Below are 22,299 nucleotides of genomic sequence, written 5' to 3'. Positions count from 1 at the left end.
TTGTTTCCATCTCCCAGGTATTGGAATGACAGGCAAGAAACATCCTACACTTTTTTTTTTCCGGAGCTGGGGACCGTACACTTTTTTTTAAAAAAAAAATTCAAATAAAGCAAAACAAATCTATTCTGCCACCAAAGGCCTGAAACATACACCTTGCCATATGTTGGCTGTGCTTTATCCATGTCCTTCTTTGGAGAAGCAATCTGGTGTTCCTGGATTAACATTTGAGTCTTTCCACTGAGGGAGAAGCCTTCCTTAGGAAATGGTGCAAAGTATTTAAAGTATGAGGTGGGTAATTCATGGCCAGGAAATCTAGAGACTGAGGTGAATAGAAACGGGGGGGGGGGGAGGAAGAGAGGGAGGGAGGGAGGGAGGGAGGGAGGGAGGGAGGGAGGGAGGGAGGGAGGGAGGGAGGGAGGGAGGGAACAGGTAAGAACAAGGGAGCTAGAGCAACAGCATGAGCTGCAGTGAGTGCAAACGCCAGAGAGACAGACACAGAGGCTAAGAGAGGGAGGGAGGGACAGAGAAAGGGAGGAGGGATGGAGGGACAGAGGGAGGAACAGAGGGGTGGAGGGGGAATGGGAGCACAAGCAGGTGAAAGAGAGAGAGAGAGAGAGAGAGAGAGAGAGAGAGAGAGAGAGAGAGAGAGAGAGCAAGAAAGGAAGGAAGAACGGAAGGAAGGAAATAAAACAAAAGGAAAAAGGATATGCAGGTTCTCGTTGACCACTGAGCTAAATCCCCAACCCCTCAGGCTGAAACTCATGTTCTTCTGCCTTCTGGTGAATGAATGCTAGGATTATAGGCACTTGCATTTAAGTCCAGACAATGACATCTTTTAAAAAAAGATTTATTGGGGTTGGGGATTTAGCTCAGAGGTAGAGCGCTTGCCTAGAGCGCTTGCCTAGCAAGCGCAAGGCCCTGGGTTCCGTCCCCAGCTCCGAAAAAAAGAAAAAGAAAAAAAAAGAAAAAAAAGATTTATTTATTCTATATAAGTACACTGTCGCTCTCTTCGGACACACCAGAAGAGGGCATCAGATCCCATTACAGATGGTTGTGATCCACCATGTAGTTGCTGGGAATTGAACTCCGGACCTCTGGAAGAACAGTCGGTGCTCTTAACCACTGAGCCATCTCTCCAGCCCCAGACAGTGAAATCTTTTAATACTATATATGTCTTGGTGAACCTGGAAAAGTTTTGTATGCTGGAGAAACGCAAGGGACTTGTAATATTGGCCTTCCAACTCGACAGCAGAACCTAACAAAGAACAAACAGGCAATATATAATCTTCACTTATAAAGTCCCCTGCTGGGCTTGTATTTTGTGCTGGGCCCTATATTTTGCAATCAGACACATACTTTGTGCTCAGCCTGTACAGTTAGACAGTTACACCCACCTTTCACTATTTGAATGTACAAATAAGAGTAACTGATGACCATCACGTCACAGCTAGTAGCCAATGAGGCACGAACACGTGAACAGGAGAACCAATGGCTGCTGGGCCTGGCATGACACAAGCCATGCTTGGTGGTCTCAGCGGACAAACTTTAGTCCAAACCTCCCGTCACTCTGTTCAAATTCTGAGTCCCTCCCATTTGTCCCTCCCCCAGGACCAACAGGATTGGTTAAGGCAACCAAATTGTCCTATTAGGGAATGGGGGGAAGGGGAGGTGACACCAAGGCACAGCCCCAAAAGGGTCGTGTGCAATTCCACGGGTGTGGGCGGGACCAACATATATAAGATCTTCCTGCCCGGGTCTTGGAGCCCATTTCACCTTGAAGCATCTGTGGTTGCAATGTCTCCTGGAGTTCTCGCCTGGAGGCCTCTTCATCAGGTATGGTGCTGCCTTCCGCTTGGCACCCTAAGGATTTCTGCCATTTCTAGACATCACCCATTTCATTTATGTCCTTTTCTTTTATGGTCTTTTGTTTTCTTTCACTAAAACTCTTTTTGGGAATGAGAGATAAGGGATATGAGGAAAGGAGGATAGGTGCAAAGCGTAATGGATTATTTCTGGTTGTTTTCCCTTTGTGAGATAGGTTGGGTTTTTTTTTTGTTTGTTTGTTTTTTGTTTTTTTGTTTTTTTGTTTTTTTTTTTTTTTTTGGAGCGGAGGACCGACTCAGGGCCTTGCGCTTGCTAGGCAAGCGCTCTACCACTGAGCTAAATCCCCAACCCAGTGAGATAGAATTTTTATGTTGCACAGGCCGGCCTCACCTTTCTGGGTTCAGGTGACCTTTCTGCCTCCTGAGAAGCTGATCCCCAGGGTTTGTTTGGGTTTTAGAATAGGTCGAGGTAGGAAAATTTAGGCATAAGTGAGGGAAATATTTGGCAACAGGAGTACTTTAGATTGTCACTAGGATGCGGTGTTGGGACATAACTTGAAAGGTATTATTGGAAGGGGCTGGCCTGGTCCAGTGCAGGGACTGAGAGATGGCTGCAGGATTCTGGGGACTTGATGGAACTGGGAAGGGCCAACACTTGGGACAGTTGAGAAGTTGCTGGAACCCGGATCGGTCTGGGTCTTGTTCAGAGCTGGAACTGAGATAGATGGTGGGTGGACCAAAATGGCGCTGGAACAGGGACGAGGTGGTGCTGGGCACAACTAGCAGGTTGCAGGGACCAGGATGGAGCTGGATGGCAGCTGATTCTGGAAATAGGAGTGACATTTTGTGATGGACAGAGGTCAGTGGAGTCTGTCTCAGCAGCTCCTCCTAGTGGAGCAGTTGCTCAAATCCTTGCAAGGAATTAAAAAAAAAAAAAAAAAAGTCTTACAAAGTAGCTTCCGCTGGCTTACTTTTCAAAACTGACAGATCAGCCTCAGCCTACTTCAAGTGCAGGGATTAAAGATGTGCTCAACCACACCCAGCAAAAGGGGCTGTCTTTAGATTCTTGAGCAGACTCAGAATTGCTACAGCCTGCATGGGCAGGGACATTCAGGACAGACCATATTAAATATTGCTCTGCCTTGCCTTGAACAGATCAGTGGGCAGGAACCAGCATTCCTGCACTGCCTGTCTGCATAGAGCCAGAAGACTGTGAGGATCAAGCACCAGTACCAGGAAAGTCATCATCTCAGCACTTCAGTAGGGTAGGTACTACACAGAAAACAGCGGGGTGAGCATCTATTTTGGGAGTAGCCTTTAACTGTAGCAAAGAGCTGGTTCAACGTGTTTCCTGCCAAGATTCACAGACCGCAGGGTAGGGCCATACCTGGGATGACAGTTGTCTGTTTACTTTCTGGGGTTATTTTTGCTTTTAATTCCAGATTCCATACTATGTAAACCCATACGCTTGATTTATCAGCCCTCCTCAGTCTCTGCCCTATCCTGCTGTCCATACCTGTGGCTAAGATGCTTTATTACTTGGAGGACCATGACAGCACCTGTTGTCCTTCAAAGGCCTTAATCTATTGTAGAAGCCCAGATTTACACTGTTCCTCTGTCCATGCCTACACTTTAGCTTGTCATATGTTCTTTGCACCCAGCACTGTGATCACATCTGCTGAGTTCCAGTCATCTTTCTTACCTGTTGAGCACTTCTTCAGGAGGAGGAGAGTTTTCTATGTGCTGCCAGTCTTGGACCTAATAAGGAATGGGCTAAATCCAATACAGCACTACGTGGGTGGCAGAGTGTTCTCCTGTTCTGTCCTCCACTGGGTCTTTTCCAGTACTCTCAGGTATGCTCTTTGCCTCCTGACATTGGCATTTTCCCTCCAGGTACTTGCAGAATATGGAGTAGCGTCCCTGGACTTTCAAGGAGGTTGCTGCAACTGGAGGTCAGCAGGGTTCAGTGAGGTTCCGGAAACTTTCTGTGATTGCACAAGACTGAATGTCTGGGAGGAGGAAAGGTGATGGGAATCATTAAGTACCACCTTAACTTCATTTGCATTTCAGGTTGTGGAAACCAGGACATCACTGCCTTTCTGTATGGCATTGGTTTAGAATCTTTGAGTGCTAGTGTTAGGTCTGCCCATAGAGGGAGGGAACAATGGCTGTAGCTCTATTAGATGACTGGTGTAAGGGGATGGATCTGGACCCCAGGAAGGCTGTACTCATTGTGGGCATCCCCGTACAGTGCACTGAAGCTGAGATAAAGGATGCTCTGAAAGAAGGCTTACCTCCTTTGTGTGCACACAAGGTGATAGGCAGAATGTTCAGGAGGGAAGATGAAGCTAAGGCAGTCTTAATTGAACTGACTGAAGTTGTCGATTATACTATGATGCCTACTCATATACCAGCAGAGGGTGGGGCCTGGGAAGTGGTTGTCAAACCCCGTAGCCCAGATGATGAGTTTATCAATAAGTTGATCTACTTTCTGAGAGATGAAGGGCGGAGAATGGTAGATGTGGCCAAAGCCCTGGGGTTTAGCACTGTCCCTACAGGGAGAATGGAGCTAAAGAATTTAGACCAAGACAAACCAAAAGGCTTGAAGTCTCTGTGCAGTAATGGCACATGTTACCAAAAACTAAAAGTGTTTTCTGGCAGTCCCTTTCCCGGCCCAGGAGAAGAAAGCTTTGAGACCTGGTTAGAGGAGGTCACTGAGCTGATGCACTTATGGCAGGTGTCTGAGAGTGAGAAGAAGCAGCGCCTTGTGGAGAGTCTGCGTGGCTCTGCCCTGTCAATCATGCAGGCACTGTGGGCTAGCAATGACTCCCTAACTGTGGAGCAGTGTTTGAAAGCCCTAAAGCACATCTTTGGGAATAAAGAGGACTGTAAGGTCTTCCAGTTCAGGTTCCTTCAATCTTCTCAGAAACCTGCAGAGAAGATATCTGATTACTTGCTACGCTTAGAGCCCCTGCTGCAAAAAGCAGTACAGCAGAGCCCATTGTCAACACACAGTGCAGATTCAATTCGTCTCAAGCATATCTTATCTAGGGTCTCCATGACCACTGGCCTTCGGGGCAAACTATCTCTCTTAGATCAGCAAGGGTGCCCACCTACTTTTCTGGAATTAATGAAACTCACTCGAGATGAGGAAGAGTGGGAGACCACTATGGTAGGGAAGGAGCAGAATCAGGCAGAAAAGGAAAACAGGACACGTGAGACAGCAGATCAAGTTGTTACCCAGGAGGAGTACTTTAGGGAGATCAGCACCCAGACCATAGGAGAGGAGATCACATCAGTGAAACGGAGGCGACTGCTATGGAGACAGAGTACTGGAGAAGAGGAACATATGAGGGAATCAGGTTTCTGGGCTGAAAATGAATCAGATGAGGAGAAACCCTTTGTTACAATACAGGAATCGGGAAACGAGAGAGGGGCTTGGGCTATGAGCCACCCCAACCCCAAGGAAATATAGGCTCAGGACATGCAGGAATTCCTTCCTCTGGCAGGCAACAGAGATACTGTGACAAAATCATGGGGCAGCCCAGGCAAAGAGCAGGGGACATGGGTGTTGCAGAAGAGCAGCGGGGCCAGGGTAAAGCCCCCAACTTCTTACTACTTAGAAATGATTACAACAAGCAAGGGCAAGTTCCATGCAGCTCAGTGACAACCAAATGCCAGGCCCACAGGGAGTGTCAGAGACAGAACTGGGGAGCTAATATGATAAGCAGACTACAGGGTCATCCAGACTGTAGTTGGCATACTAGTGGGTCACAAGATGGTGACGCTGGGTGCTCTGAGCTAAGGATGCCCACCAGCACTGAAGCAGCACAGGGCATAAAGGAGCCCGCCACGGGGTTGTCTTGGGCAGAGGACACCAGTGCCTGGGAGCAAGTACAGCTAGGGAGGGAGGGAGTACCCAGGAGAGGAGGCCGCAGGATCCAGCCTGTCTTCAGGATCATCTACACTGCTCTAGGGGAGCCCCATGAGGGCAGCACCCTTGAGTCCTTCCGTGAGTGAACTCCCCCCACCCCCGTGAAACCCCCAATCTCCAGACCCACCAAAGGATGGGGGGATGGGGGCTAGGCAGTGCCAACGCAGGGCAGTTTCCCTCTTGGCACCTGACAGGACACCAGTGCCTGAGAAGAGCCCCAGGCTGGGGCACATGGCACCATAGGGTTAATGCCCTCAGCTGGCCTGAGAGCCTGGGAGTGTGCAGGGCAGATTTTGTGCGAACAAACAGGAGATGGAAGAACATCAGGAGGAGGACTCTGTGTGTGTCGGGGTTGGGCTTGGGGGGGGGGGGGCGTAGTTTGTTCTTCTCCCTTTTGTCCAGGGCTGCTGGAGAATTCCAGAGAGCAAGCAGGGAGAGCCAGTGAATTCAACTCTGCCAAGGCTGGCCCCAAACCCTGCCGAGCTGAGGGGTGGTCTGGCGGCATTACCAGAGCGCCATCCTCCATCTGCCATCCATACCAAACGCGTGGACGTTCCAGAAGAGGCCATCTCGAGGGTTCTGCCTACTGCCTGGCTCTCCCAATACGGACGCCCCTTCCCCTTCCCATTACTGTCCAGAGGCTGTACCCCCTGCTCTGGAACCCCGCCTTCTTACCTGCTAAGCTCATAGTGACCCAGTTGCCCAGTGAGTCCCTTCCCCCACTGTGTGCTTACCCACCATTGGCTGCTCCTGTACAAAGCCGTGAGTGAGGTGTGTGTGTTAAGGAGGGTAAGTGGATGCTATGCTCCCACCAGTTCCCTGTGCCTGGACTGTGTATTCTACACTGTTGTGGGTGATCTCTTGAGATAGCAGAAGGTCCGTGTGTGGGCAGGGCCTATATCTTCTAGTGACCACTCAAAGTTTCTGTTATGTTTTCAATGGTTTTAATACAAGCTTTGTTGAATAAATTTCAAGAATGTTCTGGCTATGTTCTACCTCTGCTGCGAGTGAGTTGGAGGGTAGTCGTGGTGACTGGATTGACACTGGCATGTATGCATGTCAGAGACCATGAGGGGCTATGGTGGTCTCCTGGGTGGGAAGGAACCAGGCTACTGGTAGCCATTGGGTTCAGGATATAATAGCCATCTGTCTTCCTAGGGCTCTTCGCAGGACAGGAATAAAGGGGCTATATGCTGAGGGGCGGATGCAGTATAGGATGCAGGCCCCAGGATTCCTGGTACAGCACTGTACTTGTAGAGAGCACAGGGCATCTATGTGATAGATTGACAGATGTACAAAAAGATGCCCTTATAGATGTGATGCCTAACTCAGAGCGTAGTGTTTTTCCACCCACCCTGTTTAATCTACTCCTGACTGGTTAGGGGCCAGCTTCTTTGTCCACTAAAGGGTGTTTGAGGACTGGTTGGACCGAGGCTTGGCAGACTTTCACAGGAAATAGGGAAAGGAGGGACTCATTCTAGACACGTGTCACAGCATTCTTCCTTTCCCTTGGTGGGAGTGTGTTTGACTGTTTGCATGCACTCATGTGTGCATGTACTCGAGTGTACATGTGTTAGTATGCAGTTCTGACTGACTGTTGGACAGTGAATAGGTATGTGAGTCACTGTGTAGGGGCTTCTTTTTGAATGTTGGGAATGTGTGTGCTCATGTATGAAAATCTCTGGATGTGTTTGTCACTGAAGGTGAGTGTGATCACATGGCATTGTATGTATGCAAGAATGAGTGTGCCAGAGGATGAGACTGGATTCAGTAAGGGTCAAGTGTCTTGAATTTGAGCCCTGTATATGTCTATGAATATAAATGGATAATGTGGCTGTGGAATGTGCTATAGAGCTTGTGAACCAGTGTGTCATAAAGTTTGGTGGGTCTGACTTGATCAAATGAAGGTGGAAAGAGGTAACAGGAGGCAGAACTTCATTTTCACAGACGCATGCATCATTCTCATGGCTCAATATTATCTATAGTGGGTGCTCAGAAATCAATCTTGAGTGGGCAATTCTTCCCTTTCCTTAAGGTTTACAGCTCTGAGGAGGTTACTTCCCCAAGGAAATCATCTTTAACTTGAAAATCCAGATTATACACCTCTTCTAATGGTTATTATTGGAATGGGGTTGTTGTTGACCACTATTTTTTCATGGGGAAGGAGAGCTCTCTGTTTGATACCATTAAAGAGAAGCAAGGGAATAGCCTATCTGTGTATAGTAAATTCATATTAAAGCCACACATCATTGTGGGACCATGAGAGGCAGCCTGGTCCCTGGTTGAGCTAAGGCTAGAAGCCCCAAAGACCCTGGAGGGATGGTAGGAGCCTTGCCTGCTCCCGGACCCCAGGCTACAGGCCCCCATAGACTAGTGGTCATTGGTCACATAAGAACAATGTCCCTCCACATGTAGATGAGGAAAAGGAAGTGACCTGTGGTCAGATAGGCTCAAGACAGAGATCACCATTCTAATGAGGTACCTAGAGGTGCGGATGGCTTAACCAATAAGCTTTCCTTCTCAGACACTCCTCCCTGCAAGAAGTATTTAACCTCAGGCCCAGCCTGAGAAGTGGGGGTATGGTTTTACACATCTCCTTTCCACCACAGCAATAAATGATTTGGAACCACAGACTGTCTCTTTTCATTGAGATCTGCAGTGGGGAAAGCCATGGAGAAGGGCTTCCATAGAGCCACCATCTAGTATCCTGTAGAAGGCCTCTCTGCACTCCCAGTGACCACCACCAAGTCTAAGCCTGCCACCAGCCATCAAGCCAAGGACTCTCCCTGTGGGATCAGCTCCCAGCCCTGGGCCAGGCACCTACATATCTAAGAGCCTGGGAACCCCACAGCCCTGGCCTCTACACAGTCCCAGGGACCACCTCCCCCACACCGCCCCTAGCCAGCTCCAGCTGTCCTGTGCCTCAGACTGCACTTTCCCACCCCGGACCGGTGTCTCAGAGCCTCCCTACAGCCCAACACCTGCCCCGCAAGACCGTGGGGGTAAGTGCAGTCAAATTTTCTGCGTCCTGGCTCCACAAAAGGATGTGCCCTGTGGCAGAGCAGACTCCGGGCTTCACACATCACACATCATCTTATTTTGTTTTAGGCAGGCTCACTCTAAGCAAAACAAAACAAGACAACAATTCACCTCTTCAGTGTTCCAAGATTACATCAGGGATCAGGCCTGTGAACTCTGAATGACCTGTCTCCTGAGTGCTAGGGTACAGGTACCAGCTACCATGTCCAGTTTTGTTTGGTAGCAAGAATGGCATCTGGTAAACCACATGCCTAAAACTACCAATTTATTATACTTAAGTGCACTCCTACACAATTGTTTTTAAAAGAAAATTATAATGCTGGTATGTAATATCTTAACATTTATTGTCATTTGTGTACATTAATGTGGATTAAACAAGTATAATTAAAACACTAAGCAATTAAAAAGAAGTAAATTAATGCAAAACCATCCGTCTGTTAGCTGCAGAATTTTGTGTCTAAGACACAAAAGGGCTGTTTTGGATTCAAATCAGTACTAACCTTACAAGCTGTCTGAGTATATTCCATATTTCTAAAACTCTTTAAATGGCAGAGTACACCTTTAAGGTGGGGAATTCATCAGATACAGAGCCTCTTCTTCCATCCCTGAGGCCTGTACTGACATGCCCAGGTAACTAAGGGAGTAACTTAGTGTTCTCTTATTAATTCATTTGGCACACATATGGTAATGCCCATCATCTGCTAAGTCCCATCCTAGAGCTGAACTTGAGAAGACTAGTTCATAATTAGTATCTGGGTGTGGAACAATGTACTCCTTCTCCTCTTCAGAGTACATGTAACAGATAGTCAAATAAATAGAATGTTCTTCTCTGATTACATGATAGGAAGAACAAGTCCACACTCAAATGTGTCTAGGGTTCAAATTCTGGAGAAAGAGAAGAGTTATAAGTAAATCCAACAAAGAGGCCTTCATTTTGCATCCCCAAGTCTTGAGGGCTATTTTTCCTTTCAAGGAGCTTCCAATTTAAGGCCGAGCCCAAAGGCAGCAGAGTGAAGTTGAATCCGAGCAGTGTATTAGTAAACTCAGGGATGAACCTGCGTCTGCTGGGTCAGACATCAGCTGGCAGTGTTTGAGTACCTGGGGACCTAGAAGTTGATGTTAGTTTGAGACAGATTCAGGACTAGAAAACAGGTCACAAAAGGCAATGTGATCAGGGCAGAGAGCCTACTGCACATCTCACTGGATAGCAAGCTTTTCTTTGAGAAGTTGCATAAGCCAAATTTGTTCCCATGTGAACACCTCTGTTTGTAGGAGAGGGAAAGGGAGCAGTTAAATTACCGTAGTGTTTCGAGGAGGGACCCAAGAAGCCCAGAGATGGGGTGAATTTCACACTTTTCAAAACCATTTCTAACACTACACTTCAGGGAAATATTTCACATTAGGAACAGGGGCCCTTCAAACAGCCTGACACATAGTCAGTGCCATTGTGGTTATCGCTTCTGGAGAAAGTATGGGCTCTGGGGGGTTGGGGGAGGAGAAAGGGAGAAAGAGAGAGACAACAGTGGTTCTACAGGAGTTTTCACACTTCTCTGAGCATTACTTTCTTCATTTCTAAACTGAAGATGAGAATATCTTAGAGATTATTAATTAGATCCAAGCCAGTGCTTTGTGGTAATGCCGGGTGTGTGGCGAAGTCTCAAGAAACCTTATCTGTTTTCTTCTTTACCCTTTTAAGATCTATACACCTTAAAAGCAGCTCAGAGAATAAAAGTCCAGAAATACTGAAGCTAAAGATTTTAACCAACTATGAAAATTCAAACGGACAAGGATATCCCTTTGGTTAGAAGCCTTCTAATAGTGTATCTTATCAAATTTAAAGCTGGGTAAACTTTCCAACATGTGCTGACATAACTGACTGGAAAAACTCAAAGGAGAATGGGAGGAGGTAATTTAAATCTGCTACACAATTCAATCAAAGACAATTAACTATTTCAAAAATTGTGAGAAATTTAAAAATACACACATCCACACACTCACACAGAATGAATAGACAAGCTAAACATTAGCCTATTGCCAACCCTTAGCATTCAATGCCTGTAATTTCCCTACCAGGGATCGTCAACAGTTTCTTTGGCTTGGCCCATCAGAAGTTTCAGAAAGTCTGCATAAGCTGATACCTAGACTTGTACCCATGTCTAACATACTGGGCCATCTGCACTCATTACAAAGCCAACATATCTTAGGGAAGTCAAAGTGGATTCATTTATATTGGAAGCAAGGATTTCAAGCCTGAACTGAGATATTCCTAAGGTATAAAAGGCTACACAAAAGTAATTATAACATCATTGTTATACAATCTTGAATGTATGCTACTTCAGTACAAGGTGGGCAGAAGTACAGTGGAACCATGGAGGATATAAGGGAGGAGGAGCCAACAATTTGGGTCAACTGGACAGCCAAAGACAGCTGGGGATCATCAGCTTCTGTTCAGCCTGGAGAGTCAAAAAAGGAAATAGAGGTAACAGTGAGACAAAGTAAGTATCCAATCCCTTACAGCCAGGTCTCTTGGGATAGATAACTAACTGTTGCAGTAATTGAGAGGCCAAGCCCAACACAAAAGCATTTCCTGGAGAGAAAGCAACATTCTAGGCAACCAAAGAGGGAAAATATGCTGTGTTCAGGCACTTGGGTCCATCCCACTGGCTACTGGCCCAGAGGATGCTTTTAGTCAACATCTTGGTTATGAAGCCTAAATCTAAAGCTATGCAAATAATGCCAGAAGACGGCAGAGAGCCTGGTGCTAGTTTGAGAGCTGAAGTGAGGTCGTGATTTTACCATATACCAACTACATGTTTGTTCAGAACCATTCCCTTTCTGCATCTTTATTATCTTGTTAAAAACTAGCCCCAGGTGTTCCAGGGTTAACAGATTCAGCTGAGGTTCTATATATTTCTATAAAGGAAGATACTATGACTCTAGCAACTTGGAAAGAGTCCCAGGGTGGGGGTGAGAGTAGGGAGGGGTTCATACATTTCTTAAGATCTCAAAGCAGCAAAGGACAAGGTCTTGAGATTCTCTAATTAGGTGACTGAAAAGTATAGCAGGGTCCTGAAGTAAAACCCAGGTCCAAACCAGGGCAAATTTTTGTTTTGCTCCTGTAGCTTAATGGGGCTCTGGGATGCTTATCCTACAAGCTTCCAGTACTCACCTAGAAGAGCTTCTCATAGCATTTCCCACAGTGGATGGTGTCACGGTGAATAAAGATCTGATCTAGGAGATCTCCCATTGGTTTATTGCAAATCTCACACTAAAAAAAGCAAAATGGAGGTCAGTACTAAAGCAGATGCTGTTGATGAATTGATGGCACATCCTGGACTTCCAAGGAGATAAGACATTGCAAACATAGATATTAAACATGATCTATAAAGCAACATAAACACACAATAAAACACCAAAAGTAAGCTGGCAGGGACTGGGTAGACGGCTGAGTCAGTAAAGCACTTGCTGCAGATTTGATCTCCAGAGCCCATATAAAAGCTGGGTGCAGAGGTACCAACCTGTAATCCCAGAGCTGGCAGGCATGGGATTTCTAGGGCTCTGAATACTATTTGTGCACTTAAATAACAGACAGCAACTGAGGAAGACATCCAGTGTTGCTATCTGGCCTATACCCCCCCCCAACACACACACACACACACACACACACACACACACACACTGGCAGGATGATCTCAGTATCCTGGTGAGGGGCTGCAGTTTCACAATCAGCCTGGGTTAAAATCTTGACTTTTATTTCTTAGCTGAATTAGATGGGCAAGTTACTGAAACTTTCCCAGCTTCCATTTCCTTACCTAGAAGATTAGGAGAGGCTGGAGGATGTGAATGTTTAAGGTCCAAAAGAAGGTGACAGTGTCCCATGGAAGAGAAGGACTCTGTTTTAGTAGCCCAGTCCCTCCTATAAACCTGTGTAACCAGGAATGTCAGTGGCAGGACTTCCTAACCCTGGCAGTTGATTAAAAAAGAGACCAAGAAGTGCCAGGTTTTCAAGAACTCTGTCTCCAGCCTGAGGCTTCTAGCTTCAGGCAACCAAAGGTACACGGGAAGGAGAGAACAGCCTTTAGAGAACCCCAAGTCCCATTGCTCATTCTTGCCCTTCTTATGGCAATCTGGGTACTTCTACTTCTCAACTTCTCCTGGCAAAGTATTCTTCAATGTAAATCAATTAGGCTTCTATTTCCTATATAATGTTTCTATCCTTTTAATTACTGTACACAAGACTGGAACATGGACTTAGAAAGGTGCTGATACATTGAGGGGTCACTTCTGGGCATGCAGAAAATGGACAAGCAATGTATATGAATGACACTAACCAATGTAATCTTGGGGGATTACTTCTCTTGGGGGAGCAAAAAGCAGCTGGGTAGTGCCAAGGATAAAATTTAGTGCCAACCCTGTTTCAACTGTGGGCAAGCAGGACACCAGGAAGTTGATTACATTGCTTTGCCTTGACAAGGTAGGCTGGTTCCTCCACCCCCAAGTTCCTACTCCACAGCAATGTTTGTCAAATCTTCTGGGCCAGGTGGTTGAAGATTGACACTGTCCTGGGACCTTTCCACCCAGTAACCATGGAGGAACCTAGGTTGATGACTGTCCAGGTAGCCAGTAAGTCTCTGCCATTTTTAATAGATTCAGAAGCTGTTCAGTCTGTAGTTCTTGCTTACTTAGGTAAAATTTATCCTCTTCAGGTCTCTGATAATGCTTACACTAGGCTAGTGACACCTTTGTCAGTGTGACAGCAGCAACCAAGGCCTCGGCTGGCTCCTCAGTTCTCTTTATGTGTAACATCAGGCCTCAGGCCTCACTCTCCTAGAGCTACAACTAGGCCTAGACACATTTTACCTTATTACCAGACTCAGAAGTGTTAAACTCAAAAAACAGATTTCAAAGTAACTTTTTACTATCCCTTTATTTAAAGAAACTTGCTTTACAATAACTGCTATCAGTAATCAACAACCCGTGTCTTATGGTGAATGATTGGATAGAAAAAAAGGTAATGTAAGGTCTGAGGATACAAGAGCTTAGGTTGTGAGGATCTAAGAAAGTTTATGGTCTAAGAAGTTATCTTAATGGTGTATATATGCAAGTTAAAAAGGTCTGAGGATGTGAAAGCTTAAGTTGTGATAAGAAAGTGGCTTAAGGTACAATATTTCAGATCTCTTTCCCTCTATGCTACTGTTGTAGTAAGACTTCAAAAGCTTAGAGGGTTTTTTTATACATTAATCAATGAAGTTCCAATAAGCTATTAATCTAGTTTTGCTAAAGCACTTCAAAATGTTATCATAGTCACAAGCTCAATATTTTAAATTTCCTTCAGTTGTCTTCTAAGTATAGATTTAAAAGTCTATACTTTTTTTTACTGTGCTTAAAAGGTCTGTCTAATCTATATACACACGGTCTTCTGGACAGAGGAGAAAGGCCCTGATTTCATGGTCTGGATTGGTACTGAAAATCAAGATCAAGTGAGCTTTTGCTCACTTCTGCTTCATGGGGAGTTTCCGTCCTCCCTGAACTTGCCTTAAAAAGTGTTTATACTTTTAACCCAAAATGATATCCCAGGCTTCTATTATGACACAAAGGTGGAAATTTACTGTTCAGCAATGGTAATGCTAATACATATATAAGACTTATCTCATATATCTAATATATGTAAGACAGTAAAAAAGTAACCTTAAAAAAACTCTTGTAAATTTTGGGGAATCAGCTTAAATCTACCTCTCTTCGGTCAAATGGACTCCAGATAAATACTGTCAATCAACGGCCTGTTTCTGCATTTGCCTTTTTCACTTATTCCTGAGGATAAATTTGTCCCCATTCCCCTGGTCTTGGGACTTCCCTCCCTCTACTAACAGGACCTTGGGCCCAGAAGTTTCAAATGTACACCTAAAATAAAATTTCTTCCTAAACTCAGCTTTACCTTCTGCCCCTAATATATCTGTTCCAATATCCTCCCAGCTTTAGGTGTTCCCTCAAAGTATGGATCCAAGACCAAAGCAGCTAGCCCCAGGTGGTCCAGCCTCATAGACTGCTTCAACTAAGCCTGCACTTTCCTAGTCCAAGACAGTCCTTCAGGAAGCCTGGACATTGAGGGAAACAGTCTGCTCTTCCTGGAATTGGCCTGCATACCAACTTTCTTGGGTCCTCAAAGATGTCAATGCCTTCAGACAGCAGGAAGCAGTCTAAAGAGCACAGCACCCCCATTCTTGCCTCATCATCACCCCTTCCTGTTTCCTGACCTTTTATAATAAACAAAAGGGAGGAATGTTAGAAATCAGGCACTCCTCCAGCCTACCCCTCAGAGCCTCTGTGCCTGCAGATAGCAGCCAGGTGCAGGTGCATTCCCACTGGTGCTACAAGTTACATATTTTCTATATGCAACACACATACTGTGTTCAGGGAGTGAGTGGCACTATTAGGAGGTGCAGCCTTGGAGTAGGTATGGCCTTGTTGGAGGAATTCAATCATTGTGGTGGAGGGCTTTGAGGATCCTTTGGTCAAACTCTGCCCAATGAGGAGGGTACTTCTGGCTGCCTTTGGATCAAACTATAGAACTCTTGGCTCCTCTGGCACTATGTCTGCCATGCTCTTTGTCCTGATGGACTGAATCTCTGAATCTGTAAGCCCCCATTAAATGCATTTTAGCGTCATCTATTTCCAAACTTGTTCTTTTTCATTCTTTCCCATGGTAGCAAATAATATCACATTCCTTTACTACAAGGCTCAGGCACAAACCCCTGGGATATCTTTTGAATCCTCACAACTTGCCACCCATGAGCAATCCAGCACCATTTTACCATCTTCATTGTCAAACTCCTCAGTCAATCTAGAGAGACCAGTTTCTCTAGATTGATTTGTGAATGAGAACTCCTAGAAAGAATCTGACTGACTGCTTCGAACATTAATGATGTGGAGAGGCTGGAATATTGAAGCCCAATTACAATTATCTTCCATTACCTTTGACCTACTAAACAGCAACTCTTCTTATCCTCTTACTAAAAAACAAAGACCTCACATCTTAACAAATAAAAACCCTTCTGGAATCTAGCAGTTAAGCAACCAATCAAATACTAAGTATGTACTTAATGTTTCCACCAATGTTGTTAAAGTATCTTGATTTATAGAATTAGTTGTTGTGAGAAAAATAAATGAGTATTTCAACCCCAGCTAGTTTTATGTTTGATTAATGTAGCAATTCAGCTTATAAAAGTAAGACCAAAAACAAAACAAAACCCTAACTGTAGGTAAGATTTCCCCTCAACTGGAGAAATTTATCATCTTAAATTGGTTTATTTTAAGCACTTAATTAAAAGCCATAGGTTATATATAGTATAATCAGAAATGGGCAATCTGTGCTTTAATTAAAATGTGAAATCATCTGTAACAAAATGATAAAATTTCTCATTCATAACAGTAAGTTATAAAACTTATGTAAGGTCAACAGTGACATTAAAATGAATTTAAATTTATAAAAAAATTAGACTTTATATCAAAGTTACACATCCTTTCTAAAATAGCTGTATATGTTCATCTCTCCCTCTGACTTCACCACTTCATTTTTCTCTCCTATATCAAAGGGGAGGACAGTGGCCTGTATTAAGATATTAAAAATTCCCATGTGTAAAGGTCACTTTCACTTGGAACACTAGACCCACACTTACCCGTCACATTTTTCTTTTAATGTTCATAATTAAGATTGTACTAAAATATCTTTATCACAAGCCAGTTGTAAAATTCCTTTCAAATTCTATAGTAAAGCCACAAATCTCAGTTTGGTTTGAGTTGAATTTCATAAAGCTTAGGGGACCACCTTAGATTGCTAAGTGTTAGGTAGCAAAGAAATCAGGACAAATTTCTGAGATGCCTCTAACATTCAAAGCAGACATGGCAGCCAGGCTCTCTGTACCTGTTACAGAGTTCTGGTTCTTCTTAGAAATTCTTCACTCCAGGACCTGAGCTTTGCTGCCCTTCCTTCAGCTTCTCCCTCCCATCAACATAAAGCCCAGCCATTGTAGGTTCATGCTGTCTTGGCTCTCTTGGCTCCTGGCTCTTCTCTTGGCCTCTTGCTCTACAGCTCCTCTTAGTTTCCCCCACCCTGCTCTTCTCTCCCTCTCTTGAACCTCACCTGTTTTTCTCTCATGGTTTAGTTCAGTCTGGACCCTTCCAGATGCCTCTGGCTGTTCTCTCCTTCATACTTGCAATAAACCCTTCTCCAGAACTATACCTAGGAGCAGTCATGTCCTCATTATTCATTCATCTGGTGCCAAAACCATGGGAGTAGCATATGAATTCCTTTCCAAGGAACCTGGCCTCTCTGAAATAGCCTGCTGATTTGACTTTCCTAAGGTATGTATGGATCATTTGTCTCTGCTGGCTTCTGCCACCTACCATATTATACTCCAAATTCAAGACGTCACTTCCTCAGACATATCTTCCCTCCATCTGCTCTAACCATTTGTCTCTCCTTGTGTACTTGGTAAGTGTCTCTCTGGCTCCTGCAACTTGCTACAACTTCTGTGCACTCATCATGCATCTCTTGGTCTCTCTGGCTCCTGGAGCCTCCTATATCCTCCTGGGATGTCTATCAACTGGGTACCTCTCTATCTCTCGGACCTGTTATGCCCATGAGGGCATCTCCTTACTCTTCCTCAAGTGTCTCCCAGTCCACCTCTTCAACAGTTTTGTCTGCTACCTTCTCTGTCTCTCTTCTCCTACTGGATAAATGTCACCCCAGAGTTGCCTGCTTTGTCTACTATTACTACAAAAGTCATACTGGTGTGCTAGGATGCTCCTCTTGTCCTACTGGGCCCCTGTCATGTAGAAAGGGATGCCTCTCCTTTGTGATTTGATACATTTCTCTCTGACAGCTCTCTCCTTCTGCTTGTATTGCAATTCTTGCAGCACTACACTTACCCACTCTGTTCCCGCTGGTCTCAGCTCCTTCCTGGAGCTTCCCCTTGCAGTCACACAGCTGTGCCTTCCGCTCTTTCCTTGCTTGCCTCCTCCCCCTCAGAGTTACCTGCTCTATCCCTCCTTATGCCCTCCAGAGCCTTGTATAGCCCTTCCTCTCCTTTTCCTTGGACTCAGACATTTTATTAAAACCTCACTGTCTTACAAGAAACAGCCTGGCCTAGGTACAGATCAATCAGTGGCCAAAGACTGGCACATTAGATTTTCCAACAACTTCTGCCACTGCACAAATGATCCCCAAATCTTATGTCTAAACTTGTTCTGCGCTACACTCCCAAAGATCTCTCGTCTCTAAGGTTGATTTTATTTTATTTTTTTGGGGGGGAGGTTCTTTTTTTCGGAGCTGGGGACCGAACCCAGGGCCTTGCGCTTCCTAGGTAAGGGCTCTACCACTGAGCTAAATCCCCAGCCCCTTGATTTTATTTTCTACTCTTAAAATTCTCCTATCTCTATAAGTTCTTTGCTCTCTACTCTTAAAGAAACCTCTTAAGACTATTTTGTAAACTATCTCAGGATTTGTAAGTTCATTAGGTATGGTTAAAAATCTGTAACAAAATTTAGCTTTAAAATTGTAATAAAAGACTTATAATGAAAAACCTATACATTGGTATCTTAATTTGATACAACTTACACTTGTTTAAAAAATAGATCTACACCTACATATAAGTAGATATTAGCCATAAAGCGCAGGATAACCACTCTACAATCCACAGACTCAGAGATGCCAAATAATACAGAAGGCCCAAGGGATGATGCTTGAATCTCACTCAGAAGGGGAAATAAAAATAGACATTGGAAGTGAATGGAGGGAGGGAACTGGATGGGAGAAGAGGTGGGGAGGTGAACAAGGCAGGAGGATCAGGTGTGGGGAGAGTCAGGACAGAGGGCAGCTGGGAAAAAGAAAGGAAATCGGTTGGGGAGCTTTATCTCAGGGATGAACCAGAGACCTGGGATGGAGGAGGCTCCTGGGAGTCTATGGGGGTGATCCCTAGCAGAGACTCCTAACAGCTGGGGATGTGGAGGACTGTAAGTAGCTACTGGCTAAGAAAATGCTGCTGATGAAGAGCTGTCACCAACAGATCTACCTGGATAAGGATCCTGCATGCTGCATGTACACTGTTGCAACCCAAAACATCTCAATTGGATTTAAGGCCAGCTTCATGGAAGGGAAATCATATCCCATACTCTAAGGCCTATCAAAGGCATTGGCTGGGGAGTGCATAGGCCCCATTGTGGAAAATACTGCTATTGTTGTTCATGGCTACAGACTATGCTGCTGTTAACTTTCATCAGGGAAGCTTTTTTTTTTTTTTTTGCAGTGAAAGGTAGTTACTGTAGACTTCTAACTAGTCACAGTGCTAATTGGTATGACTGTTGCTTAGGTCTAAGTGGGGGAAAATAATCATGCGTTTGTATTACTACCTTCCAAGACCCAGGAACCATCACAGAAGATGGAGTAGAACAAATGTAGGATTCAGGGCAGCTTGTAGGGTCACTGGTACCTCAGAAGTGGTGCAAGAGGCATATTGACTGACTTTGAGTGAAATAATGTCTTTCATCTGTTTTTGGTGCTCTATATTGGGTACATGGACATCTGTTCACATGTCCTCTAGGAAAATTTAATCCAATATCCTCTGATTTGTGCCATCCTATTCGTGCCAGTTAGAATGAATTGTATTTCTGTGTTGGGGCCTTTGTACTCAGTGACCTTCTATAAGGCATAGTTTTTTCCTAGGACACCTTTTTTTCTCCTTCACTCTGTTATTAGCCATGTAAACTGCCAACACTCCACTCTTCAGCTCACAGCCCCGCTGAGTCTCGGAGATTGTTGACAGCTGTGAACAGAAATCCAGTCTCCTGTGTACTTCCCACTCTCTGATGTGATTAGTTCTGTGCTCTTCAGAATACTCACACCTCTTTCTTACCTTAAAACAATACTCATGGCAGCAGATGCCAAGATGTTCAAGGGTAATCTTCGGACAGTCTTGGATCTCACGGCTACAGTAAGTACAGACCCCTTCAGTTGGTCTAGGAGATGGAAACAAGGATCAAGCAGTCAGGCTGCTTCCCACACTTCTGATATGATATAGCACATCTTCTAGGTTTGCCAGGAAACCTATGCCAAAGTGGTTCTCCAACTTGTCATTAATCTAAACCAGTCTTGACAGCCTCCTTCTCCATGCCTGGGACCATGGAGCTCACCCTTTCTTCTAGTTTCTATCAAGGCCACCCCATGTTTAGTTTGACTGCATAGCCTTCTCAGAACTCATGCTAAAGTCCTAAAAGATACTTACTTCTTGGTCAGTTGTATCCTCTGTTCCAAGATTCCTTTTATTTCTAAGAATCATCTCTGCTTTCCCACTTTTCTTTTCTTCCCCCAACAGGAACTGCTGAAACAGGCTCTATTCTCTCATCCTACAGGCTTAAATTAGGACTTCTGTCTTCTAGAGATGTAAACTTGGTTCCAACAGAAGTCAGGGTATTGCTAGCAACTAGGACCTAGCACTGTCATGGGTACAGATGTTTTAGTACTATGTGGTGGTTTGAATAAAAATGCCCCCCATGGGTCCATAGGGAGTGACATTATTAGGAGACCTTGTTGGAGGAACCATTTCACTGGGGAAGGGCTTTGAGGTCTCAGATGCTTAAGCCATACCTAGTGTCTCACTCTCTTCCTGCTGCCTGTGGATCCAGATGTAGAACTCTCAGCTACCTCTCAAGTACCATGTCTGCCTGTGTGCTGCTATGATTCCTGACATGATGATCATGGACTAAACTTCTGAATCATAAGATAGCCCCAATTAAATGTTTCCCTTTCTAAGAGTTCCCATGGCCATAGTGTTTCTTCACAGAAATGGAAACCCTAAGACACCTTGCCATCCTGCTGGTGGCCTATAGCTGACTCTCTGGACATAAGAAATGCCTGAGAATCCTCTTCTCAGTGCATCCCTGATTCTTCCATGTTCTTTGTGTACCCTTGTGCACAAGTGACTGGAGTTGCCTTGGAGAGAATCCCAATTCTGTGACTAAGTCCAGTGATTAATCAGTAATGTTAGATTCTAGATTTATTATTGGAACAATGGAGAGACACAGCACCATGGTATTTGAACTGCCATGCTTCTTGAAAATGATATATTTCATTTGGTCCTATATAACTGAAAAATTCCCAGGCATCTCAGCAGTCTACCTTCCATGGTTTATACAAAGCTTGGGTGTATCCTCCAGAGATTCATGTGTTAGAAGCTTTGTCCTTACTATATAGCAATATGACATGTGGTAAGACTTTTAAGAGTTATGGCCTAGAAAGAGGTAAAGAAGTCATTGTAGGTGCTTCCTTCTTTGTTTGCATGCTTGTTTTTGAGACAAAGTCTCACTGTGTAGCCCTAGGTGGCCTGAAACTTGCTATGTAGTCCAGGCTGGCCTCAAATTTACTGAGATCCACCTGCCTTTGCCTCCTGAGTCCTAGGAATAAAGGCATGTGCCACCATACCCAGCCTTGGGCATTTTGGTAAAGTAGCATATACAGACTATAAAATTACCTGATGATGAGACTTACCAAGTGATCTATGACTGTCCAGAATTTAGTAATCTGCCATAATAGAAGAGACACTATCACCCTATTTATAAGTTCTGTACTTGTTTGTGTTGGGGTAAAGGAAACACACTGTTGATATTTGCTTTATCTTAACTTTCTCCCCAGTCTAGCTGTGGCGTCTGAGTGTAAAGCACAGTAAGTTAGATTTTATAATAAGTGAGAAGACATATGGCAGAGGAGAAATATCCATAACCTATTAGTAGTCAAGCCTCAAGATTGATTTCTGGCTCTGCCAGTAACTAACTTCCTGTGACATATTCCTCTTTCCCCTTTTCCTCACTGTAACCTGGGTACATCCACTCTCTGATGCACATTCTTTTCTTTCCTATGCCAAGATTTAAAAATAGCCCTTTTTTGTCCTAATTTAGGATCAGTTCCATGACTCCAGGGCACTGTGCCTTCTTAGTTTTGTCTTCTTGATGATAAAACAGACAAACAAACAAACAAACAAACAAACAAAAACATTTTTCTCTCCACACCAATGACCTGTGTAGTTGTTTCTTCCGGAATCTATTCAGTTGTGCGAGTTAGTCAAATGAGTCGTTAGACTCTATCCCTAAGAGTCGCATCTTGCTGATAACAACCTCCCTAGGCTTTCCTTCAGACCTTTTGCATCTATTCTTCATCTTGGTTTCCAGGCTTCAGTTGCCAGAAATATGACATCCAGATTGGGGTAGTACCACCTTATGCTGTCTCCCTTGTATGACACAACTGCAAACAGATCAAAAGCTTCAAAGAAGCAGAGGAAGACCCATGTGAAGATCTTCCTTAGTGCTCTCTCACCTGTAGACCTGGAAGACCTTTGTCAAGAAAGCAGACATACCTGTCAGAAGGTGGAGTGCCATCACGGGGGGCTTTCTTTGCCAGATCCAATGAGTCTTCAATGCAGCTGGTACTGCAAGAAGTGTAATGGAGAAGAGAGC

The 22,299-nt window shown here is 44.6% G+C and overlaps 2 protein-coding genes across 5 annotated transcripts in view; one reads left to right on the top strand and one right to left on the bottom strand.

Moving 5' to 3' along the window:
- Nucleotides 1-3,987: 3,987 nt before the first annotated feature.
- On the top strand, nucleotides 3,988-5,912 carry Pnma5 (PNMA family member 5). The gene has a single exon (NM_001107579.1). The coding sequence runs from the start codon at nucleotides 3,988-3,990 to the stop codon at nucleotides 5,296-5,298; it is 1,311 nt and encodes a 436-aa protein (NP_001101049.1). The 3' UTR covers nucleotides 5,299-5,912.
- Nucleotides 5,913-9,121: 3,209 nt separating this feature from the next.
- The window catches only part of Zfp185 (zinc finger protein 185), a 45,784-nt gene continuing 32,606 nt past the window's right edge, over nucleotides 9,122-22,299 (bottom strand). For all 4 annotated transcript variants that reach the window (XM_039100265.2, XM_006229520.5, XM_006229522.5 and 1 more), the window contains 4 exons: nucleotides 22,200-22,271; nucleotides 19,707-19,809; nucleotides 11,966-12,064; nucleotides 9,122-11,249 (listed from right to left, as the gene is read on the bottom strand). In XM_039100265.2, coding sequence (XP_038956193.1) covers nucleotides 11,966-12,064; nucleotides 19,707-19,809; nucleotides 22,200-22,271 — 274 coding nt within the window. In that variant the 3' untranslated portion in view covers nucleotides 9,122-11,249. The remainder of the gene's footprint in view (nucleotides 11,250-11,965; nucleotides 12,065-19,706; nucleotides 19,810-22,199; nucleotides 22,272-22,299) is intronic.

Source organism: Rattus norvegicus, chromosome X, assembly GCF_036323735.1.
Source record: "Rattus norvegicus strain BN/NHsdMcwi chromosome X, GRCr8, whole genome shotgun sequence".
NCBI classification, from domain to species: Eukaryota; Metazoa; Chordata; class Mammalia; order Rodentia; family Muridae; genus Rattus; species Rattus norvegicus.
The sequence above is the reverse complement of the archived record's forward strand: the minus strand, read 5'-3'. Positions and strand labels throughout refer to the sequence as shown.